Raw genomic sequence first — 26,715 nt, 5'->3', positions numbered from 1 at the left:
AGAAAATTCAAAATGAAACTCATTATATAGATTTATCAAACACAGACTGATATATTTAAAGAGTTTGTCTTATTTTTGATGATAATGGCTTAAAGTTAAAAATTCAGGATCTTTAGAAAATTAGAATATAAACAATAAAACAGAAATGTTGGACAACTTAATAGTATGAACATAGAGGCGATCAGTCTTCAGACCCAACAATGCAGAACAGCTGGTGTCTCACATCTTCCTCTTCACAATACCCCATAGATTCTCCCTAAAACTGAGTTACAGTGGCAGTTACAGTAAAGTTTATATGGTCATAAAGAGGTTTTCTAAGATGGGTTCCATTCGGGAACAGGCCTCAGAAGGGTTGATAAAAGAAGTTGAATCCTCGTGCTATGCATCAGGTGCAGAAGGTGGCTTTAAAAACACATGCATGAGGTGTGCCAGCATTGCTTTAGAGGTTGCAGAAGTGGATGGTCTACTTGTCAGTATTCGGACGATATGCCGCACACTGCAATAAGTTAGTTTGCATGACCGTTGTACCAGAAGGAAGCATCATCTGAAGCTGGCTCACAAGAAAGCCTGCAAACAGTTTGCTAAAAACAACCTGTCCAGTTTTTTAACATAATAACGACCCCAAACATAACGCCAAGATGACAACTGCCTTGCTGAGGAAGCTACAAATGATTGAGTGGCCAAGTATGTCTCCAGACCTAAACCTAATAGTGGAAAATGGAGAAGCCCCATGTTTCTAACATCCAGCAGCTCAGTGATGTCATTATGGAGGAGTGGAAGAGAATCCCAGCAACAACCTGTGCAGCTCTGGTAAATTCCATGCCTAGGAGGATTAAGGCAGTGCTAGATAACAGTGGTGCTCACACTAAATATTGACACTTCAGAAACAGTTTTGACATGTTCGCTTAATTTAGTTGCCAGTTATTTTGACAATAATGGCTGTAGGTTGAGTTATTTTTAGAGAACAGTTAATCTGTACTGCTATACAAGCTGCACATTGACTACTCTAAAATATATCAAAGCATTTCATGTGAGGAAACTTAGCATTCAGTAAAGTCCATGGGTTCCAAACTTCAGAGTCATTGATTGAAAAGGATTTCTCATCCAAAAATAAAAAATAACTCAAATATTTTGTGTGTTCCAGTTATGTTTAAGACTGTGAAAATGAAAACATTAAACTGTTAATAAAATAAGTTTTTGTTCAACAGTTTGCAAATGCAAAAACTAAGAAAATTGTGTCACTGCCAAATATGTATGGACTACTGTTACTGTGGATAATAATAGCATGACCAAAATAATTGGACGAAAATCTGTATTTGTAAAGCCATACAGGATAACAGTTGTTCTAATAAACAACAGACACTGACACAGGACAATATAAACTCAAGCAACAGTGAGGAATGAAGGACAAGAAAAACTGAACATTTAACTGTTACATAGGCAATTAGTGAATCTATACTAAATTGTATATCAAAATAATACTCCATGATAGGTACAGACACAGAGCTGACATTCTATTTAAAAAATATGGTAAAACAGTAGAATGAAATTTAAGGGTCTTTCTCAAATTACATCCTTATTTGACTATTTACTGCCAAGGTTAACTTTATTTACTGCCAAATGCAAGGACTTATGACAATAAGAATATACAGTAGGTATGAGAAGGGTAAAGCTACTAAACAGTTAAAAGTACGGCTTCTTCCCATATACTGAGGATGCAAATGAATTAATTTGGATCTTGGCAACTAAAGCAAATAGAAAAGAGTAAGAATTTAAAAGTAACTTTAATTTTGTTCGGGAACTGGAAGCAAAAGTTCAACGAAAGCTGCTAACATTAAATAATGAGCACCTCCCGCTCATAGTAAAGTGGTTTTGTTCTTGGTGTCAGTGCAAGTTTGTTTGCAATTGGCAAGAAACATTCTTCCGGGAATTGCACATCTAGGCAATTTTTCATTGAGAGACACCCATATATTCACTGCAGCTTTGCTCCTTGGCAACACGTATGGGGAATAACTTTCAAAGATTAAGCACTTTCTAGTTAATATGAAAAATATCATTAATATTCAATGGCTTCAAAAAATAGGATTAATATGCAAAACTATAATATGTACAGCTCTAATAAATTTGGTGGATGATTTCTTCTGCTAGAAAAAAAAATAAAAACAACTTTTTATTCTTTTGAACCTGAAGATAAAAAAAGCAAAGCTTGATACAAAGCTCGTAAAAACGCAACAGCTCTTGTAAAAGCACTTTATACTTAATTAATGTTATTTAGACTTTGTTGTTTAACAGTATGCCAATAACGACAGCATTGGTTACCAAAGCATGATCATACTATACTCTGTGATTCTTTTAATTTTAATAGTAACTTACTAACGCAAAGTACTCAAGCTGTCAGCTGTGTGTCTAGAAATGATAGCAGTATGTTTTTATAAGAACATATTACATGAACTGAGTATGTTACACTTTTGTTACAGTCATGGCATAGTTTATGTCAATGATATGTAATGGTTTAGCAGCTTAAAATTGTAGATCCGTGCTGATTTTCTCAAAGTCACTAAAGGCCTCACAATGTTTACAAGCCAAATAATATCTGCATTCAGAAGAAAATAAAGCCAATTATATACAAACACACTTCTTATACCTGATAGAAGCTATTTTGCACCAACTTTAAGATAATAACCAAAATATAAATAAATTCAGACAGCAAATTCAGAGAGTCAGGTGCTTAGGTTCCAGTAAATAAAATGACACTTCATAAATATGTTACAGTCTTTAAATGATCAATGTAACATTCCTCCATGTTTCTTTATGATAATACACCAATGCACACACTCAGATGAATTTAGTGTTAGCAAGAGAAAATGTAAAAACAAGAATAAGGCAAGGCTGTGTAACCTGCGGCTTTGGCACTCCGCGCTCACTCTCTCTCTCTCTCTCTCTCTCTCTCTCATATGCACTCGCACCACATGCAGACAAGCTCTGTTTGCTCTTAGCTTGTAAAGTATTACTGAATGCAGGATAAGCCAGTCCTTATGTCTTCAAAATTTACATTCAAGCTATGTGTAATATTTTAATGAAATTCTGCCTGTTTACACTCTCAGAAGAAAAAGCTAAACAGTGAACATGTAAAGTCCTGACCAGAACTCCAGTGAGTTGTGTAGTGCGTATTTCCTCTTGTTCCACCTGCCTCACTTAAGCGGTTTTTTGGGAGTGCTTTGCTTCTTGGTCTGCCAGAGGTGACTGTAGATTGTAATAGCATCAATGCTGGCTGACATGGTCTTGGCTGGTATGTGGCAGAACTGCTTTTTGTCTGAGCTGTACTTGTACAGGTTCTCAATCATCCTGGGCATGATGGCTTTTGGACCGATGCCTGCCAGCTTGCTGATCTCCTCGGTCTCTGGGCAGTATGTGTAAAGTGCACGAAACTGGCAACCCACATCTCGGAACAGGATAAGGAAGCTGTTAGACTCGGTCTTCTCCATTTCCTTATAGATGAAGAAAAGCTATTTTAATGCACAAATTCTAGAAATGCATACTAATTATAACGGGTTATGGCATCAAAGGTATGAAACATTTAACAAAAAAATAAGGACTATCAGACATGTAGAATCAATATGCAAAATAATGTAAACTGTACAGCAGTAAAATATCAACAAATGAGGCTGAATGCTGGGTGTGTCAGCCATACATATGCAAAAATTTAAATAAGTATATAAGACAGCTTTTTTAAGACAGCGTTTCTTTTTTTTATGCATAACTAACAATTATACATAATTCATTAATTTACCCTAATTTCCAGACTATAAAGCGCACCCACTGGATTTGACAAAGATTTTTATTTTAAACATAAATAAGCCGCACCTGTCTATAAGCCTACACTGAAACTAATGAACTTTACACAGGCTTTAACGAAAGACACTAAATGCAATATGTTGCGCTTCTATTAGGAGCATAGCGGTGTTTTGGGAATAGCCGGTATTACTGCATGTGTGTAAGACTGAGGATTATGTCCTTATTATTTTCTGATGCTCATTTCTAAGTTTCTTTGACTAACCCATAATGCTGTTGCCAAGAAAAATAAAAGAGCACGAGTTTTGGAAACCTGTCTGTGCTTATATGATTTCTGTTGCAACTGGAGTTACCTTCACCCAGACTCAATGCGTTACAACGGCTTGTATCTTAACAGTAGCTGACCAAGTAAGTCATTGTTCACTGTCTTTCTCCTTTCTTTCACAACTACAGTGGTACCTTGACAACGAGTGCATTAATGTACGAGTTTTCCGAGGTACGAGCGGTCACTCGGTCGATTTTGTTGCTTTGTTACGCGAGCAAAAAATTGGGGTAAGAGCTCGAGACGCCGCTGCTAGATGGCGAAGCCAGAAAGCGAAAAGATTGTGACGAAAATTAAGATAAGCAAAGAAGAAAAAGTAAAAATTTTAAAGTTTAGGGATACGTAGTGTACAGGAGTGATAGTATCAGTAAATTTTCCCTCCGCCTCCGCTTACCCCCCCCCCCCCCACACACACACACACACACACACACACCCGCCAGCGTTTTCATTAGCTCAAGTCGTCTGATCTCCAAGGAAAATACACTGAATAAAACCTTATTATATCTTTACATACTCTTTCTATTATGTTTTTATACAAGATTTGTTATTTGAAATGTATTTTCCAATTCAATAACATGAAACATAAAAACGGGGTGTCATTTTGAGGGTTGGAACGGATTAATGCCATTTTAAGTATTTTCAATATGAAAAACTGATGTGATGTGCGAGTAAATTGAGATACGAGCTCGTCCACGGAACGAATTAAACTCGTAGGTCAAGGTACCACTGTATTTCTCTGGGGAATTTATCTTTTGTCATCGTCGTGCACCACCAGTGGAAGTTTTTCTCCCGATGCCGTGCAGCTAAGAACACAGGTGAGGTGCGTTTTTTCGTTTCCGTTTGGAAATTTAATTGGTCTAATGTTATGTCGCTCAGTTTTTTGGCTTGAAGTTCAAAACGTGGGGAAAAAGTAGCGGCTTATAGTCCGGAAAATACAGTATCTTGAGTTACCACTTCATCCTTGATCCATGTCATGCTGGTTACTAGTCCCCAAATTTAATCAGTGCATCACAAGGCATCACATATTACCACACAACCACATTAATTACACCTATGGGGAAATTTAGTGTAATCTAGTGTAATTTAGTGTAATCTGTCTCCATGCAGATTTGACAGTGAGACAGTGCTAAACTCATAGACAGTAACCTAACCTATGATTTTAGCCCAGCTATGAGGCAGCATTGCAACCTAATGCACCAATATGCTGCTTTGTTTTTATATGATAATTTTTAATGTACAGGATTTCTATATTTATATTTAATGCATATTGGATAGCAGTTTAGTCATAACCTCTAATATTTTGCTCTTCTGTCCCTCGTTGACTTTGCCTGCCAAGCAGCAGTGAGCCAATGCATTCTGGATTATGTGTTTGTTAGACTTGGCACTGGGCTCCTTGTAAAGCTTTGGCCCTGTGGAAGAAAAGATTGAGTTTTTAACAACAGTATTAATACACCTTGGCCCTCATGTGCAATTGACCTAACACCAAATATTCACCAAAAGATTTTTCACACTAAAGTGATGTAGTTTTTATTAATGGTTGTCACTAATCAGAAGAAGACTACATCCAGGTTTACAACATTAACATTATATATATATATATATATATATATATATATATATATATATATATATATATATATATATATATATATAAGTGAGAAAAATAAGTATTTGAACATTTTGCTATTTTGCAAGTTCTCCCACTTAGAAATCATGGAGGGGTCTGAAATTGTCATCGTAGGTGCATGTCCACTGTGAGAGACATAATCTAAAAAAAAAAATCCAGAAATCACAATGTATGATTTTTTGACTATTTATTTGTATGATACAGCTGCAAATAAGTATTTGAACACCTGAGAAAGTCAATGTTAATATTTGGTACAGTAGCCTTTGTTTGCAATTACAGAGGTCAAATGTTTACTGTAGTTTTTCACCAGGTTTGCACACACTGCAGGAGGGATTTTGGCCCACTCCTCCACACAGATCCTCTCTAGATCAGTCAGGTTTCTGGCCTGTCGCTGAGAAACACGGAGTTTGAGCTCCCTCCAAAGATTCTCTATTGGGTTTAGGTCTGGAGACTGGCTAGGCCATGCCAGAACCTTGATATGCTTCTTACAGAGCCACTCCTTGGTTATCCTGGTTGAGTGCTTCGGGTCATTGTCATGTTGGAAGACTCAGCCTCGACCCATCTTCAATGCTCTAACTGAGGAAAGGAGGTTGTTCCCCAAAATCTCGCAATACATGGCCCCGGTCATCCTCTCCTTAATACAGTGCAGTCGCCCTGTCCCATGTGCAGAAAAACACCCCCAAAGCATGATGCTACCACCCCCATGCTTCACAGTAGGGATGGTGTTCTTTGGATGGTACTCATCATCATTCTTCCTCCAAACACGTTTAGTGGAATTTTGACCCAAAAGTTCTATTTTGGTCTCATCTGACCACATGACTTTCTCCCATGACTTCTCTGGATCATCCAAATGGTCATTGGCAAACTTAAGACGTTCCTGGACATGTGCTGGTTTAAGCATAGGAACCTTCCGTGCCATGCATGATTTCAAACCATGACGTCTTAGTGTATTACCAACAGTAACCTTGGAAACGGTGGTCCCAGCTCTTTTCAGGTCATTGACCAGCTCCTCCCGTGTAGTTCTGGGCTGATTTCTCACCTTCCTTAGGATCATTGAGACCCCACGAGGTGAGATCTTGCATGGAGCCCCAGTCCGAGGGCAATTGACAGTCATGTTTAGCTTCTTCCATTTTCTAATGATTGCTCCAACAGTGGATCTTTTTTCACCAAGCTGCTTGGCAATTTCCCCGTAGCCCTTTCCAGCCTTGTGGAGGTGTACAATTTTGTCTCTAGTGTCTTTGGATAGCTCTTTGGTCTTGGCCATGTTAGTAGTTGGATTCTTACTGATTGTATGGGGTGGACAGGTGTCTTTATGCAGCTAACGACCTCGAACAGGTGCATCTAATTTAGGATAATAAATGTAGTGGAGGTGGACATTTTAAAGGCAGACTAACAGGTCGTTGAGGGTCAGAATTCTAGCTGATAGACAGGTGTTCAAATACTTATTTGCAGCTGTATCATACAAATAAATAGTTTAAAAATCATATATTGTGATTTCTGGATTTTTTTTTTTAGATTATGTCTCTCACAGTGGACATGCACCTACGATGACAATTTCAGACCCCTCCATGATTTCTAAGTGGGAGAACTTGCAAAATAGCAGGGTGTTCAAATACTTATTTTCCTCACTATATATATATATATATATATATATATATATATATATATATATATATATATATATATATATATATATATATGAGTGGGCATGGTCAGCTCGGAATGCATTTTCAAATTCACATCCACTTAACTGCTTTCATTCCGTGGTGTTAAATAAAAACGCATTTCACATTGAATTTTGCTACAAATATCCCATAGTGCAATCATAAGTGTCCCAACTGTCTAAATGCATTTACCTCAAATAAATTTTTAAAGAATAAACATTAAAAATCATTTTGCTACATTTCTGCCTGGACATGTTAAACATATCATATCAATTTGGGTTATAAATTTTTTGAAAATGTCAAATATAAATTAGATAATAAAATCTTCCTTTTGCACCAAAAAGGAAACATCTAGTAACATATTGTACATATAGTAATACAATAGTAAACAATTTACACTTAAATACAGAAATACATTTCCATTTTGAATATAGCATAGCCATTTATAATATTGCATTTTACCGGTATGCGTTCATATTCCCAAAGGTTTTAGGTGGTTTTTAGTTGCTTTTCAGATTGACTGAGCTTCATTTTTTTAAGCAATGATGGACCATCTTTACTTAACTGAGTTTTTCTTGCCATAACATGGATTTGTACAGTAGTTCTGGTAGCACTGATAGCTATTGACTCGGTCTTTATCCATTCCTCTGTAAAAGTCAACTGATGGTTTAAAGCACATTAAGAAGGCAAGAAATGTCACAAATTAAAATCTTTGACCCAGGCACACCTGTTAATTGAAAACCAATCCAGGGGACTACCTTGTGAATCTGATGAGAGAATGCCATGAGTTTGCCAAGCTGTCATGTAGCTATTTTGGATAATCTAAAATATAAAACGTATTTTGTGATGTAATTTTTTTACATAATTCCATATGTGTTCTTTCACAGTTTGGATGTCTTCAGCATCAATGTACAGTGTTGGAAATAAGGGAAAAAGAAGGAAAAAACACTGAAGTTGTGTCAAAATATTTGACTGTTACGATACACACAAGCACACACAAACACTATGTCACAAATGTGAATACACCCCTCACATTTCAGCAACCATTTTAATGAAACTTGGATATATTTTAGAGTAGTCAATGTGCAGCTTGTATAGCAGTATAGATTTACTGTCATCTGAAAATAACAACATACAGCCATTATTGTCTAAATAGCAGGCAACAAATGTGAGTACACCCTAACCCTAAGTGAACATGTCAAAACTGTGTTCAAAGTGTCAATATTTTGTGTGAGCACCATTGTTATCTAGTACTGCTTTAATCCTCAAAGGTGCTAAATAGAGTTCAGGGCTGGAGACATACTTGGCCACTCAATCATCTTCACCTTTAGCTTCCTCAGCAAAGCAGTTGTCATCTTGGCATTGCGTTTGGAGTTGTTTACATGTTGAAAAACTGGCATTCGGCCCAATTCTGAAGAAAGGAATTTGTTTCCCCTCAATAACCTGCAGATTCCCAGTACCAGCAGAACTCATGCAGCCACAGACCATGATGCATCATGTTTGACGGCAAAACTCAATTTTCTTGGTGCTCCTCACCAGGGCAATTCCACACATGCTGGACACCATCTAAGTCAAACAAGTTTATACTAGTCTCATCAGACCACAGGACATGGCTCCAGTAATTCATGCTCTTGGATTTTTAGAGGACGGTAAATCTATACTGCTATATAAGCTGCACACTGACTAAAATATATTTCCATAGTAGTGTCCTTAGGAAAGATCTAAAATGGTTGCTGAATTGTGAGGGGGTGTACTCACTTTTGTGAGATACTGTGTGTAAAAAAAAATATAGATATATACATATATATATATATATATATATATACACACACACACACACACACACACACACACACACACACACACACACAGTATGTATTTATACTGCTACTGAATTTTACAACTAATAAATCATTGTAAAATTCATTGTTTTGCCGCTAGTAAACTTGAGACTATTGAAAGATTTTATGACTACAAACAATAAAAATCTTCACATTAAAACCAAATAAAAACGACAGTCTTTTATTCTAGATAAGCTTTCTTTCACCTATGTATGCTCCACAGTGTACCTGTGTATTCTGTGTTAGATGCTGACGAGGCTGTTGATTCATTTTCCCAGTTCTCCCCATTCCGATTTCCTGATGGACAGGGTGATGACTGACCCTCTGTGATCTCTGGCCTGTGAATAAACATATACAATATTACACAATATTTAAGATAGAGCATCAAATACAGTATTATTCATCTAAAACAAATATTAAAAGTGTGAGGGGTTGCAGCGATTCAGATGTAAAAATAAATAAATAAAGGAGTTATACCCAAGTTAAAAGCATGACAAAAGGGGCTAATTAGGTTTGCATGGTGAGCTAGCATGTTAATGGCATGCTCAAACTTGTTACACAAAATGGGCAAATTTAAACATAGCATGAATTATATGGCAGTGAAGCATGTATTAAACCAAACATGAACTTTAAAGCCTCCTGAGCACTGAAGTAAAAGCATCCCCCAGAACAATTCTACAAAATCCTGCCTGCTTCTGTTCTACCTCCTATATGGAAAATAAACTGCATTAATATTATCCTGGTGTCTACTAAAATGAACATTTCTAAGTTTATGCCTTAGTTCAATTCACAAATAATTAAACTGTTCTTTGAACACAACAAACATATACCCTGAAAATAAATAAATAAATTAATAAATAAATTAATTAATTAATTAAAATGCTTATATACATTTCTATTTTTGTCAAATATGCAACAGACATGAAGAAAAAACTTTAACTTTTTAACCAGGGAGTGGTAGCACAGTGGTTAAGGTGCTGTGTTACTTTTTGGAAGGTCTGGGGTTCGAACCTCAGTAGCACCAAGCTGTCAGTCTTGGGCCCTCGAGCAAGGGGCAGTTGCGCTGTATTATGGCTAACCTTGTGCATTTACTTTAGCTTCCAAACAAGCTGGGATATTCGAAGAAAACAACTTCACTGTACAGTAATGTATAAGTGACAAATAAAGGCTATTCTATTCTCCCTCTATAACCCTTGCATTTGAGGCATCATTGAAAAGCCCAGGGTGTCTGATTTAAAGACTAACTGTATAGGCCACATTTGTGCACTTCAGAGGACACAAATAAATTGCAGGGTCTCAGGAGGCTAATACCAGTTGTTCTGCATACAAATATGGTCCACTCCAATTTGACATCAGTATGGAAAGTTTATGATAAATACATAGAACGTGTATTTCTGCAATTAATAAATCATTCTGATGTTATTTCTGATGTCAGCAGAGTCAAGTCCATGTTTGGAATGATTAGAAGATATGACCTGTTCTGAGGAAACTAACCTGGCTTTTGCCCCTTTTGAGGAGCTCAAAAAGAAATACAGAGTGTCTGGAGAAAATCTACTGCGTCTGGCACAGCATTGGGAGGATAGAAACAGCAGGGATGAACATCAGACAAGAAGTGACAGAGGGAAAAAGGGTTGGGAGGTTTACCATATTAAGATGAATACCAGTATGATGAAGTGGCACAGTTACCCAAGAAAGCGAATGAATAAGCCCAGTAAAGGTTTTCCACACCTCTATGTTTAGAACATGAATGCAGGGTACCCAACAGTTGGTAACAGTTGGGTCTGTCACTTAGTCAGGTTCACATATTAACATTTTATTAGTGTAAAACCCATATTATGGCAAAACCATTACAGCACCATTCTTCATGTTGGGGTGTAAAACAAAAATTTATTTAAAAAGGCTGGATATTAACCGATGCAATTCACATAAAACAGACTTGGGCAAACTACGGCCCGCGGGCCACACACGGCCCGTTGGGTTTATTAATCCGGCTCGCCGAACGTGACCAAATTCTATTAAAATTGGTACGGGTAAACATTGTTAAATTTAGATTTCCCCTGTAATGCCCACGTTTCCCCTACAGATGTCGCACTTCAGCTCCATTGACGTTGTTCGCGTGCAATACTCTCTCTCTCTCTCTCTTCCTCTCTCTCTCATTATATATATATGTGTGTGTGTGTGTGTGTGTGTGTGTGTGTGTGTGTGTGTGTGTGTGTGTGTGTGTGTGTGTGTGTGTATATATGTGTATGTATATGTATGACCCGGCCCCTCTGTCAAATTTTAGAACCCATTGAGGCCCGTGAGTCAAAAAGTTTGCCCATCCCTGACATAAAACATTAAAATATGAATAAATATGAGCTCTGTGACTGTGTACCAAAAGGTCTGGTTTAAGTATATAAGTATATAAGAAATTGTTGATGTCCTAGGATTTTGACACACAATATTCTCTAGAGACCCTCTCTATGTGTGCAGGTAAGGAAACACCTTGTTAATGAGATCTGAGGCGAAGATTGTTCTGAGCTTACAGGACATCTATAGTAACACAATCATTTATTAACCAAGGTGAGCCCAAAAGGATCTCATAACACACAACACATCAAACCTGGGTTAATATTAAAAATGGGTTATGACAGCAGAAGAGTAAAACCTTTATCCATGATGTGGTAGTTTGCCTTTTTTGTTAATGAATTTTGTCAAGAAAATACCTTAACCAAGATTTATTCTTTCCAGTAAAACTTACTTATATTTTAATGGTGTAATCAAACATTAAAAGCAAATACTGCCCTCCAGTCAACACTTTTGGCCCAATTAGTAACTAAGGAGGCTTGTTGCTAAGACAAGTAAATCTTTACTGTGTGCTATGAAGCCTTAAACAAAAACAAACAAAACAAAACAAAAATTAGTATACCCATTTCAGCATCCATTTTATAATATCTTCTTAAGGGACAATACTGAAGTCCTGAACACTATTGAGCACCTGTGGGGCATCCTCAAGTGTAAGGTGGAGAAGCCACATGTGTCTAACATCCAGCAGCTCAGTCGTGTCATTATGGAGGGGTGGAAAGGATCCCAGCAACAACCTGTGCAGCTCCACTGAATTCCATGCACAGGAGGATTAAGGCCAGTGCTAGACAACTATGGTGCTCACACTAAATATTGACACTTCGGACACAGTTTTGGAATGTTTGCTTAGGGTGTACTTACTTTTGTTGTCAGGTATTTTGAAAATAATGCCTCTATGTTGAGTTACTTTTAGAGGACAGTAAATCTATACTGATGTACAGGGTGCACATTGACTTCTATATATCCAAGTTTCATTTCCATAGTATTGTCAACCCAGCCATTATGGATGCACGAGCCAGTGCACTCTTAGTGCCGGTCCCAAGCCCGGGATAGTGTACCTAGGAAATAACGATTGGTGATTGGGGCAGACTTTAATGGGCATGTAGGTGAAGGGAACAGAGGTGATGAGGAGGTGATGGGTAGGTATGGTTTTAAGGAGAGGAATGTGGAAGGGCAGATGGTGGTAGATTTTGCTAAAAGGATGGAAATGGTAGTGGTGAACAATTATTTTAAGAAGAAGGAGGATCATAGGGTGACATATAAGAGTGGAGGAAGGTGCACACAGGTGGACTATGTGCTATGCAGGAGATGCAACCTGAAGGAGATTGGAGACTGTAAGGTGTTGGCAGGGGACAGTGTAGCAAGACAGCATCGGATGGTGGTCTGTAGGATGGTTTTGGAGGAGAAGAAGAAGAGGAGGAGAGTGAGGACTGAAAGAAGAATAAGATGGTGGAAACTGAAGGAGGAAGAGTGTAGGGTGAGGTTCAGGGAAGAGGTCAGACAGAGGCTCAGTGGTCTTAAGGAGGTGTTGGATGATTGGGCAACTACTGCAGGAGTGTTGAGGGAGGCAGCTAGAAAAGTACTTGGTGTGACATCTGGAAATAGAAAGCAAGACAAGGAGACGTGGTGGTGGAATGAGGAAGTGCAGGAGAGCGTAAGGAGAAAGAGGTTGGCAAAACAGAAGTGGGATAGACAGAGTGATGAGAAAAGTAGGCAGGAGTACAAGGAGATGCGGCAGCAGGTAAAGAGGGATGTCGCGAAAGCCAAGGAAAAGGCATATGAGGAGTTGTATGAGAGGTTGGACACTAAGGAAGGAGAAAAGGATTTGTACCGATTGGCCAGGCAGAGGGACCGAGCTGGGAAGGATGTACTGCAAGTTAAAGCAATAAAGGATGGAGAGGGAAATGTGTTGACTAGTGAGGAGAGTGTGTTGAGAAGGTGGAGGGAGTATTTTGAGCAGCTGATGAATGAGGAAAATCAGAGAGAGAGAAGGTTGGATGATGTGGAGTTGGTGAAGCAGGATGTAGATAGGATTAGTAAGGAGGAAGTGAGAGCAGCGATTAAGAGGATGAAGAGTGGAAAGTCGGTTGGACTAGATGACGTACCGGTAGAAGCATAGAGATGTTTAGGAGAGATGGCAGTGGAGTTTTTAACCAGATTGTTTAACAGGATTTTGGAAAGTGAGAAGATGCCTGAGGAATGGAGAAGATGTGTGCTGGTACCGATCTTTAAGCATAAAGGAGATGTGCAGACCTGCAGTAACTACAGGGGAATTAAGTTGATCAGTCACACCATTAAGTTATGGGAAAGAGTAGTGAAAGCCAGGCTGAGAGAAGAGGTGACCATCTGTGAGAAACAGTATGGTTTCATGCCGAGGAAGAGCACCACAGATGCCTTATTTGCTTTGAGAATGTTGATGGAGAAGTATAGAGAAGGACAGAAGAAATTGCATTGTGTATTTGTGGATTTAGAGAAGGCGTACGACAGGGTGCCAAGAGAGGAGTTGTGGTATTGTATGAGGAAGTCAGGTGTGTCAGAGAAGTATGTGAGGGTGATGCAGGACACGTATGAGGACAGTGTGACGGCAGTGAAGTGTGCAGTAGGTACGACAGACTGGTTTAGGGTGAAGGTTGGACTGCATCAAGGATCGGCCCTGAGCCCTTTCCTGTTTGCAGTGGTGATGGACAGGTTGACGGACGAGGTCAGACGGGAGTCTCCCTGGACTATGATGTTTGCGGATGATATTGTGATTTGTTGTGAGAGTAGGGAGCAGGTTGAGAAGAGCCTGGAGAGGTGGAAATATGCGCTGGAGAGAAGGGGAATGAAACTCAGTAGGAGTAAGACAGAGTGCATGTGTGTGAATGAGAGGGAGGGCAGTGGAGTGGTGCGGTTGCAGGGAGAAGAGCTGGAGAAAGTGGAGGAATTCAGGTACCTGGGGTCAACAGTGCAAAGTAATGGAGAGTATGTTAGAGAAGTGAAGAAAAGAGTGCAGGCAGGGTGGAGTGGGTGGAGAAGAGTGACAGGCGTGATTTGTGATAGAAGAGTATCTGCAAGAATGAAAGGGAAAGTTTATAGGACTGTGGTGAGACCTGTGATGTTGTATGAATTAGAGATAGTGGCATTGAGTAAAAGACAGGAGGTGGAGCTGAAGATGTTGAGGTTTTTGTTGGGAGTGACGAGGATGGATAAGATTAGAAATTAGTTTATTAGAGGGACAGCGCATGTAGGATGTTTTGGAGACAAGGTGAGGGAGGCGAGATTGAGATGGTTTGGACATGTGCAGAGAAGGGACATGAATTATATTGGTAGAAAAATGCTGAAGATGGAGCCACCAGGTAGGAGGAAAAGAGGAAGGCCAAGGAGGAGGTTCATGGATGTGGTGAGGGAAGACATGCAGGTAGTTGGTGTAAAAGAGGCAGATGTAGAGGACAGGGTGGTATGGAGATGGATGATCCGCTGTGGCGACCCCTAATGGGAGCAGCCGAAAGAAGAAGAAGAAGAGGAATTTCCATAGTATTGTCCCTTAAGATGATATTATACAATGGTTGCTGAAATGTGAGGGGTGTACTCACTTTTGTCATATACTGTACTTAAGTAAAAATGTCTTAGAGGCAAGTCAAAAAGACAAGTTTAACACTATGCATTAAGTGATTTCACTTAACAATAAAAACATAGACAAACAAGCATCTAAAAAAAAAAAAAAAAAAACACCACCACATCTTTATAAATAAAAGACAATTGGTTTCAAATTCTTTGCAAGCACGTGCATGGAATCACCCCAAGCAGTTAATCATTTAATCAGGTCATCTCACAGATTAGATATCTGGTGTATTAGCACTGAAATCTTGCTCACCTAGACATCCTCTTTTCTGTTTGGACAGTGTCATTGTCTGCCAAGTTAAGTGAGGCAAGTGATAGACTGGAGACAGAATATCCCCGAGGTCGTGACCCTGAAAAAACATGCAAATTATATGCATAAACAAATACATAATGAAAATGTCTGAGAGAAAAGTACTGTAAGCTAATTACAGCTGTTCTTGGTGTAATTGGGTTTATATTTACACAAAGAGTTTAAAGCTAAAGTAAGCAGGCAATATAAATAAACATACATAATTATATTAAGAAAGTTATAAAAGGACTAATTTTACACAAATAAAGAATTATTTGCTGCAGAAATTGAAGAGCACGTGATATGTCTACGAGTTGATACATCATAATAAGTAGCTATATAGCAAAATAGATTGTAATAAAATATAAAGTAAATAAAGTAAATAAAGTAAATAAATAAATAAATAAATAAATAAATAAATAAATAAATAAATAAATAACTTGATGGGGAAAAAATACCAGTCACCTGTCTTTCTGTAAATCCTGCAATGTCATTTGAGTTCAGCTCATGTACCTCTGTTCGCTAAGGAACGGAGTCACAGTAATCCCTGCTTATGTATCGCACAATTTTATAAAGTTGTGTTTTCATCTTATGGCTGTTGCTTATATCTTCATTACCCAAGTTATACATTGAGTAGTCTATGCATAGATATATGTTTTTTTACTGAGTTGCTGCTTACCTGTGTATGTCTGAGTAGGGGGTTTAGGAGACTCCATGATGTCTCTGTGCATGGACTTAGGACGGGGTTTCTTCTGTTTGATGCTTGAAGTACGTGGCTTTATTACACTGTTCATGTCCTCCATCAGTTTGAGTTGCCTCCTCCTCAAATACTCTTCTTTGATGAAGTCCCGTCTATCTTTTTCTTCCTCCTTTTTCTGTCGATCCTCTTCATCTTTAAGTCTGTCCAGCAGAGGGCAGTAAAATCAAATCTCTAGAGTATATGTGTCAAACTCAAGGCCCCAACGTACAATTATATCCGGCCCGTGAGATGATTTTATATAGATCTATTATTATTGGTATTAATGTCCCGGCGATATGAAGCGCTGATAACACACAAACCACAGATCCCATAATGCAGTGCTTCAGCTGCCCTGTCGAACACTAGGCTACCTGGGAACATTCCAGCATCAATCAAGTCGAGCTTCTGTTGATGTATACAACCCTATCTTAAAGTTATTGCGAAGCCCCTCACAATGGCGAAGAGAAAAGTTGATTCTGAAAACAGAGCCTTTCAAAACCGGTAAACACGTGTGTCTTATTAGTGGAGCGAATGTGGCTGTAATTAAAGAATTAAATCTAAGATGGAACTACAAGAAAAAACCTCAGGATAAGATAAAAAAACCTGAATGCAGAGCAGAAGATACAGAAAGTAAAGAGTTACAGAAGAATCGGACATTTCAGCAGACATTTTTTAACAAAGCAAAATCACAAAGTGAAGCTGCTGTGAAAGTTTTATTGTGGCAGAGGAGAAATCAGAGGCGAATCAGCCCAACCATTTACTGAGGGAGAGTTTTTTTATATTTTTATAAAGAGCAAAATATTTGAAGTTTTTTTTTTTTTTTAATAGCATAAGAGCGAAGAAATCTGATTGTTTTGATTTGTTGCTATTTTAACGTTTACTTAAAAGCACAATTTTTATTTATATTTCTAGGGTTTTTTCGCAGCATATTCATATTTCTAACTTGTATAAATTTGACAGGAGATATTTTTTATGGAGAGCAAAAAGGTTATTTAAGTTGATTTATTCTGGAATAATATTCCTGTCTTTTTTTATTCATATTTATGTTTAAAAATCATTTAGTTTTAGTGTGGTCAAAAATGTTTATCCTGTTCTGCCCACAACCTAAAGTGTGCTTTGAGTTTTGGCCCCCTGTGCAATTGAGTTTGACACCCCTGCTCTAGAGCTATTTATTAAACCATTTAAACAAACATGAACATCTGAATATACACCTATACTTCTCTTTTTAAATATACACTTACTCTTTGTGAATATACCCCTACTCTTTAGTTCTAGTTCAGGTTTAATTTGCGAAATTATAGCTTAACTAGAAAAAAAGGTTTTTAGCTTTATGGATCTGCTCAAGTTCATGTTCTAGTCTAGAGAGCACTAACCTTGACATTTCCTTTTTCTGCTCCATCTCTTGCTCTTGTAGCCGTTTCTTCATCTGCTGCTCTTTCTCTCTTCTTAACCTCTTCTCCAAGAGAGCTGCTCTCTTCTGGGCAATGTCTTCCTCACCTTTCTGATCATCCTAAACAGGTAGAAAGCAGCCTGGTCAGACACACACATACTTACATATGCACGCACACACGCCGATACAAATACAAATTATACAGCATATACAAAATATGCATGTATATTTGACCACACACAAGCATCCCAAGTCGCAAAGATGCAAAAATATTTAATTAGTCACTGCATACACAAACACAGCACAAAAATACTGATGACAATAAGTGTAAGAGAAACAAATGCAAGTGCAAACAAGCAGATTCTAAATGTCCACTCTCTGTCAACCCTGATGTATGATCACTAATATAGAGAAACATGATAAATTTTTAGTATCTGGTCAAGGTGCTTAACACATAGTAATTACAAATAACTGGACATTTAGGATAAGTATAAGCAAAAGACACCAAATTTAAATAATCCCTAGAGCAATAAATGTAGTGTTCCCTTCGATTGGAGGAAATTCTGTGCAGCTGGGGATGGCTTCTCATCAATGCCCTTGGAATCCATGAGCTGAGTATTTTTAAATCGCAGTTGAAAACTAATTTATTCAGACAAGCTTTTAACATGTAGCCCTGATTCAACTGCTATTTTATGTTCATTGTGTCTTATTTTTATTTTTATTTATTTCTTAATTTTTTATTTATTTTTTATTTATTACTTTTATTTACAATTTTTATTTTTAATGTTTATTTTTTGCTTTACTGGAAAGCGCCTTGTGCTCCTTTTGGTGGTTGTAATGCACTTTATAAATAAAGTTTGTTTGATTGATTGAACACTCTACTACACTGACTCAAGACTACAGTTTGCTTCTGATCACAATCACTGCACTGGTGCAACCCAAATGAGGATGGGTTCCCTCTTGAGTCTGGTTTCTCTCAAGGTTTCTTCCTTCTGCCATCTCAGGAAGATTTTCCTGCCACAGGCTTGCTCATCATGGACAAACTTACACTTATAAAGAACATCTTATTAATGTTTATCGCCACATTATCTGTGTAAAGCTGCTTTGAGATAAATGTTTATTTTTAAAAGCGCTATACAAATAAAAATGAAATGATTTGAATTGAATAAATCTTAGAGATCTCAAACTGAGACTACTTTAAAGACAACCCACATCTTAAGTCACTTGGTGGTTGGAACTGTAATTAATTTATATTTAAACAAATAACTTCTAACGATCACAACACCTTTTGTAGTGTTACTCGTTTCTTAGCTAACATGTTCAGCTAACCAAAAACCCACATTAGAAAAAAAGTGCAGTAACTGTGGATAGGTTTTCATACCCGGTAGAAGAACCCGCAACACATCTTCTCCACCCTGCCCTCAGTCGCTTTCCCATTTTCCAGTTCTGGATCATCTAGTTGCTTCAGTTCAGAGAGAGGCACCTCAATGAGGTCCCTTCTACCCTCCTGGGCCTGAGCTTCCCCTGGGCTGCCTGTACTCATCACATCCATATACTCTACCTGGGACTGGACCCGACACACTGCTATTGACTTGAGTCCGGTTTCTTCTGGTGGTTTCTCTATGATATCATCTTTTTTCTTTTCTTTCTCTACGTTTTCCTCTTGGTTTTGTGTGACTTGACTGGACAAAGCATCACCAGACGTTTTTTCTGCATCAGTGGCAGTTTGCTTGTCTACAGACCCGACTGCTGGTGCATTTACTTTCTCTTTATTTGTGTGATTTTTATTTGTAGGTCCCTCATCATGTCCCAGGTATGCAAACGAACTAGTTTGTGTTTGTTGAGGAGAAAAGCGGCGCAGCCTGGGTAGACTGTCTACTGATTGTGGGGTGTTTAACATCCGACAAAACGGGGTGACTTTCAGCTCATTTGGGCGTGGAGTACGAGGTGATCTGGCATGGAATGAAGCAGACTTTCTCTTTATGAGAGCAGGTGAGCGGTGTGTGGTACGGGGTGACCCTGCAGAGGAAAGGTTTGGGGAAAGAGACCCCACAGACCCACGACCCACAACACTACTGCTGCGCAGCTCACGCAAGTGTTTCTGTATTGAAGTCTGTGTTTGCGTTTGAGGAGGTGAGATCACCCAGGTTTGCTGTTCACTTAAACTCATGATGTGTTCCTGCTGCTGTGCTAGGCGCTGCATTTCTGTCTGCAGGAGGCTTAGCGATGTATTCAGGCGTTCTATCGAGCGTGTGTACTCCGTCAAGTCTACCACCTCTCCACTCCCTCCCTCCTCTGGGGTAAATTTAAGTGATGCCCCATCAGGCTTGCACCTCTCTAACTGAGGGTTGCTAACGATCGTTTTCAAAAGTTGTGATGGAATGTTTGGCTTCTCATCTAGATTTTTGCAACTGCTTTCATCAGCCCCTAATGGTGAGATTGCTCCTTTGCGGCGAACGACGTTGAGAAAGGCAGTGCGACCCATTCTTTGTCGGTGGCGTGTGAAAACAGCTTCCACTTTCTTTTTTTGAGCTTCAATGGCTCGCCGCTTTTCCTCAAGCTTCATTTTCAACTGCACCATTTCAGACACTAACAGGCTAGATGGGTCACGGGGTGAGGTGGCCTCACTGGAACCCCTGGCATCAGGTGTAACCGACCTTGCTATTGCCCTAGCAGCCGTGGTGCTTATATCACTTTCAGGTGTATTTCCACAACTCTCTCCCTCCCCATGGTTAAGCTTGCGAAACTTTTGCTCAGCAAAACTTGTCATGCGCACAGCAAAGGAGGATCCAAATGAGGAGCTGGAGCTTGCAGCCAATGAACTCTGACCCTGTAGACTTGGAACAGGGCTGAAACAGTCACCAGTATCAGGTAATGGGCACGAACGTGCTTCATAGTCTTGGTCCATATCAGAGTAATCCTTTAAAGATGAGTCTTCATCCTGACCATCCTGGATGTCCTCTGTACGAACGTGAATTCCTGTATCCATTTCAGTGGATGTAGAATTTAGCTGGCCATTATCAGCCTGGGCACCTTTAGACAGATTGTCCTCGGGGTCTCGAAGGTCAGAGTTAGCAGCAGCATGGCCCTGGTTATCAGGGGGGTGCAGGAAAAATGCATTTTCATCAAATGGGAGACGCAGACAACTGTGAGAGCACTCTGAGTCATGGATGATCTTCAGAGCCTCTTCAATAGTAGGAGTTGGAGTCTGGGGACTGGTGATGTCTGGATGCACACCATTTAAATACCTACAAAAATAAAAATCAAACACTTCTGTTAAGGATAAATTAACTTTCATGTTCTAATTACTACTTACAAAAATAATTTGAAAATCTATTGATTTTGTAACAATACAGTCATAAAATTAATATTAGACACCAAATATACACCCATCAGGCATAACATTATGACAGTGTAACATTATGAGCGATAAATGAAATAACACTTATGATCTCTTCATCACAGGACCTGTTTGTGGGCTGGCTATATTAGGCAGCAAGTGAACATTTTGACCTCAAAGTTGATGTGTTACAGCAGGTAAAATGGGCAAGTGTAAGGATTTAAGTGAGTTTGATAAGGGCCATATTGTGATGACTAGATGACTGGATAAGAGCATCTCCAAAACTGCAGCTCTTGTGGGGCTGTTCCAGGTCTGCAGTGGTCAGTAACTATTAAAATTGGTCAAAGGAAGGAGCAGTGGTAAACCGGCAAAAGGGTCATGGTTAGACCAAGGCCCATTGATGCACATGGGAAGTAAAGGCTGGCCAATGTTGTACAATCCAACAGACGAGCTACTGTAGCTGAACTTGCTAGAAAAGTTGACACTGATAATTGCTGGAAGGGTCAGGACTGTTTTGGCAGCAAAAAAACACAATGTTGGGCAGTTGGTCATAATGTTATGCCTGATTGGTGGTCATAAAGTTATGCCTGGTCAATGTATCTGTTCAGTTCGTCAGTCAGATGCTAGTTCTTCAGCTGCTTAACAAAAAAATATACCTAGAGTCAGTTCTAACAGTTCTATGCTGTGACATTGCAGCATCATCCTCTTCCTCTTGTAAGGTTGTGTGTGTACTTCCATTAACAGGCTGGAAAGAGAGGTTCCGCCGCATGCCCCGTGCTGAGCTGGGACCTTTGGACCCCAGGCCCTCTGTGCTAGTAGAGCGACTTAACCCTGGGCCTGACATATAAACCACAGGGTCATCAAATGGAATCTCAAATGAGATACCATGAGCTGAAGACCTACAGTGAAGGGAGAAAGGAGGGAAGAGTGGGTTAAAAAACAAACAAACAAAAAAAAAAAAAACTTTTTTACATATTTACATCTTTGTACACCAAAAAAGTGGGGTGAGCTCTCAGGACCTACCTTTTCTCTTTGGGCCATGTCCCCACACACCCATCTACATATGACAAAGAATTTGACCTCTTTATTATGGCTACAAGACACACAGAACACAGGTTTCAGTTGCACATGTTATTAGACCAGTGATGATTTATTTTTTTATATATATATATATATATATATATATATATATATATATATATATATATATATATATATATATATAAATTCATATGCTCTTCAACTAACAGAAACATTTGTAAATGCCACAAGTGATTTTATATATATATATATATATATATATATATATATATATATATATATATATATATATATATATATATATATATATATATATATATATATATATATATATATATATATATCACACACACACACACACACACACACACACACCTCTGTTGCTGCACAATTAATTTATCCAATCGCGGTGTCAGATTGTACGATTATATGACGGCAAAGGTTGTGGTTTTATGAAATGAATAAGTACATGTGTGGACACGCACACTTTCTGAGAACAGTTCGCAGATTTTCATTGCCGCTAACAAAAAAAAGGACCACATAGTATCAGTTTAGGCAGTGCTCACGTGTGTGTGTGTGTGTGTGTGTGTGTGTGTGTGTGTGTGTGTGTGTGTGTGTGTGTGTGTGTGTGTGTGTGCATCTGATGTGTGAGATACAAAATCGTTCATTTGTGCAGTATTTAAAAAATCAAGCTAGGAAATGCAAATTCTGTGAAGCTGACTTCTTTACCTGAGTTGGTGGTGTTTGCTGACCTAGATCCCATGAAAAACAGATTAGATTAGATTTTAAATAGTGCACACTATTAAAAATAGTGTCAAATAATAAATGGAATCAAATACAAACTTTGTTGGGTCAGGGCTGGATGACCTGTGGATCAGGTTGTGTTTGGTTATGGGAGCCATTTTAGTTGCCTCAGCTAGGTTGAAAATTAGAGAACATAAGACATTGGGATTGACACAGCACAGTATATGAGATTTTTTTTATTTCTTTATTTTATTTCCAACACAGCTGCAGTTTTAAGAATAAAAAAAAAAGCTATAAGCCGGTTTGGTGTGATAAAGGACTGAATACAAAAATTCCATATCAGAAATCCAAACTTACCTTTAGATTTAAGTGTCTGGGGCTGAACGAAAGAGGGTTTGACCACTTCAAACCACCAAAACAGCTCTGCCATAAACACAAGGTAGTTACTCTAAAACACACACAAACATACATATAGGAACATGACTGAATAACAGAAAAAAAACAAATTGAAAAAATGTGTCCTAGCAATTTGCTTTATCCAACAGCAGTGTTTCCTATTTATTTATTATTATATATTTTTTATATTTATGTACTATAAAATTAATGGATCCGCATGTGACAAATTATTATGGAAAGTACAAGACAGGTCATCCTGTGCAATTGGCTTATTATGCTAAATGAAACATATCTTTAAAATTGAAATGAATCATTAAGCTGTAATTATTATATTTAATAAATGTGGTGCACATTCCAGACGTTTGGTCAATTTCAGTATCAAATGTAACATTACATCTAGCACAGCAAACAACCACTTGCCCTATTTTGCTCTCTGGATCCCTGGCCATTGAGAACTGTGTCATTTATCCATAATCTTTTAACAATGCCTCAACAATAAATGGCTGGGGGTCAGGGGAGCAAAATGAGACATGCTCTCTGGATGTGAGGGATGGCATTACAGTCTTTATCCTGTAAATTGGAGCAACCCTAGCTAACCATGTGCATCTGTGAGATCATCATGTGCATTTACATATGAAGCTATGAGCAATATTATTCAAAGTACAGTGCAAAATTAATTATTTGTTTTGTTACCATTTAAAGATTTAGCACCACCTGATTATTTAAATATAAACCAAAACGGACAGTTTATGTCCAGATTATTTTGTACAGTTACAGCACCCATTCTCACAGATTGTTCAATTGTACAATTTGGTGTTACCAAAAGGTTTTCTTTTAACCAAATCTTCTGCAAATTTAAGGATATATGGAAAATATATTTTGTGCTCTCCTTCAGGGACTAAGTGAATAATCTAAAATGGGCACAACAAAAGCACCAGCCAGACCAAAATGGGGAAAAAAAAACAGAACGCAATGTAGTAAAAGTGTGTACACTTGGGTTATTCTATTTTTATCAACTGAAAATTCCAATCAAGTCCTATTGGTAAAATATGTTCTGTTCAGCACTGTTCAGTGACTTACTGTAAGTGTGGTAACTGTTACTGAAAAAACTGAAGCAAGCAGTAAGTCCCTCTTACAGCTGGTCTAAAATGTTTCATAGTGTTTTGGGTTTTTCTGGTATCTGCCTCAGGTTTCAGAATATAAAAAGAATGAAAAGAAAGCTGCACTTTAGGAAAACTTGTTCACACACACACAAATTAATTTATCATAATTGTAGCTAACTAATGCTAGGCCTAAATTTAATCAAAACAAAATGACATATTGACTCATTTAGATTTTCCTTAACAAAAACAGCCATAACAAAAACACGCAAATTGCTGGAATGCTCTCTGTCTCTTTGTCTTTTCTTACTCACATGCACATTAATGACATTTACTGAAGAGCTATCCAGGTTCATGCAAGTAAATTATAGGGTGCCACAAGGTCCAATTCTAAGACCCCTGCTTTTCACAATATACATGCTTCCCCTGGGAAATATTATTAGAAGGCACCAGAAAAAAAAAACCTGGGAGTTATTTTAGAAAGCAAATTGTCTTTTAAAAATCATACCTTCTTCCACCTTAAAAATATTGCTAAGCTAAGAAACATGTTTACATCTGATGCAGAAAAGCTCATCTATGCATTCATGATCTCCAGACTGGACTATTGTAATACATTACTAGGTGGTTGTCCTGCATTATTAATAAACAAGCTACAGTTTGTCCAGAATGCAGCATCCAGAGTTCTCACCAGGTCGAGAAAATAACCCCAATCTTATCATCCCTACACTGGCTACCTGTAATCATGAATCATCTTGACAGTCTTCTAAAATGCTACAATCAGTCACGCTCCTTGAAATAAAAAAAATTAGGACTTCTAGTAGTTCCTAAAATAGCATTAAAGGTGGTAGAGCATTCTCACTTCTAGCTCCCAAACTTAGGAATAGTCTTCCTGACAGTGTTCAGGGCTCAGACACACTCTCACAGTTTAAGTGAAGATTAAAGACATATCTTTTTAGCAAGACCTACACATAACACACGTCACATATCATAACCTTGCGCTTCAGTACATCTGAGCACATGCACATTATCAACTTGTGCTTGTTAATACCATGAACAGCAGCAACGCTAATTTCTCTCCACTGCTTCATTTTCTCTTTCCATCAAGAGGCATCCTGAGGTTGTGCCAGCTTCAGTCACGTCCCATCCCATGAAGATTATGGACCTTTAAAGAATTAGATGCCGACCCCGCAAACATCCCGAACCATCTAGAGACGTACCAGCGCCATTTGGATTCCACCTCGTGTGGATTTTGGACATTGGACCTCTTTAAGTGTTAAAAGGCTCTGGCATGGAGAAGCTGGTGTTGGATCTATGATGATCACAAATGTTGAGCTATTTTATGAGTTGCTTAGTAGCTCCTAGTTCCATAATCTCTAATGTATAAGACTGTGGAAAGATCATTACTCATAATCTTACATTAAACCTTAACTGTTAAATTCTGTAAAGCTGCTTTGAGACAATGTCTGTTGTGAAAAGCGCTATAGAAATAAACTTTATTTGACTACTCTGAATTCACAGAGTTATTTATCTTCATACTTCGTTTTCTGACTGCACACACATTCACTTTCATTTACGTACTTATATACATATGTACATTCCAGCCCAAGAAAAATATCTACCACTGTTTATTATGCTGCTACATGTAAAAAAGCACAAGTACTGTGTTAAAGTGTCAAAAACAGCCAGTACATTAACATGTACTTAATGACTTACTTTTCCAATGCCCTTGGTTGCGAATTTCATCTTGCACAGTCTCTCACACACACACACACACACACACACACACACACACACACACACACACACACACACACACACACACACACACACACACACACACACACACACACACACACACACACACACACACACACACACACACACACACACTCAGTTCTTCCAGTTGGATTTAAACAATGCACTGGTCATCTCTTTCCTCCTACATGTCTTTTCCAACCTCACTGTGTTGAGTTCATTTCAGCAGTATTTCTTGTGCACAGACACCTCAGCTGAATTACAAGTGATGTTTCAGAATCAAAACAATTACACATAAAAGCTAGAGAATGTAACTTATCCATCAGAAATCATAAGCAGGTAAAAGAGCTTAAGGTAAACAAATATTTTTTAGATTTGACTACATAAACAATCCCAGAATCTAATACATCTCTGAAAAAGTTCCTATAGGCTGTCATTTAGACACTAAATTATGTCAGTGTTTGCATTATCAGCACAAACACCCTTCAGGACCTGCTATCAGGACAGGCTGGTTACTGTTACCCCGAGAGGCCTCACTACAGCTCAAGTAACTAGGACCGAATGAAACTTTATCATAATTGATAAAAAAAAAAATTAAATAAAAATAAAACCAGAACATAACCCAACATCTAAATCTGTAATCATTTGTCCTTACCTTAATACAACTGGAGGCATAAAGCATGTCCTCCAGTGTGAAGTGACAGCAGTTATTCAGGTTCTCCCTGCAGAAGT

At 38.3% G+C, this 26,715-nt stretch overlaps 1 protein-coding gene across 4 annotated transcripts in view; it reads right to left on the bottom strand.

The window, feature by feature from the left end:
* Positions 1-1,295: 1,295 nt before the first annotated feature.
* The window catches only part of camsap2b (calmodulin regulated spectrin-associated protein family, member 2b), a 55,333-nt gene continuing 29,913 nt past the window's right edge, over positions 1,296-26,715 (bottom strand). Inside the window, exons 6-18 of one of the 4 annotated variants that reach the window (XM_083525492.1) lie at positions 26,639-26,715; positions 23,090-23,180; positions 22,832-22,904; positions 22,718-22,740; positions 21,971-22,040; positions 21,604-21,846; positions 18,989-20,855; positions 17,591-17,727; positions 16,158-16,378; positions 15,443-15,539; positions 9,475-9,584; positions 5,405-5,523; positions 1,296-3,488 (exon numbers count right to left, since the gene is read on the bottom strand). The exon at positions 26,639-26,715 is cut by the window's right edge and continues 63 nt beyond it. In XM_083525492.1, coding sequence (XP_083381618.1) covers positions 3,192-3,488; positions 5,405-5,523; positions 9,475-9,584; positions 15,443-15,539; positions 16,158-16,378; positions 17,591-17,727; positions 18,989-20,855; positions 21,604-21,846; positions 21,971-22,040; positions 22,718-22,740; positions 22,832-22,904; positions 23,090-23,180; positions 26,639-26,715 — 3,425 coding nt within the window. In that variant the 3' untranslated portion in view covers positions 1,296-3,191. Of the gene's footprint in view, positions 3,489-5,404; positions 5,524-9,474; positions 9,585-10,612; positions 10,807-15,442; positions 15,540-16,157; positions 16,379-17,590; positions 17,728-18,988; positions 20,856-21,591; positions 21,847-21,970; positions 22,041-22,717; positions 22,741-22,831; positions 22,905-23,089; positions 23,181-26,638 lie in introns of those variants that run through there. The other 3 variants (XM_083525491.1, XM_083525494.1, XM_083525493.1) reach the window with 3 other exon arrangements.

Source organism: Silurus aristotelis, assembly GCF_946808225.1.
Source record: "Silurus aristotelis genome assembly, chromosome: 22".
Classification (NCBI taxonomy): domain Eukaryota; kingdom Metazoa; phylum Chordata; class Actinopteri; order Siluriformes; family Siluridae; genus Silurus; species Silurus aristotelis.
Note: the sequence above shows the minus strand (reverse complement) of the source record. Positions and strands in the feature narration are given on the sequence as shown.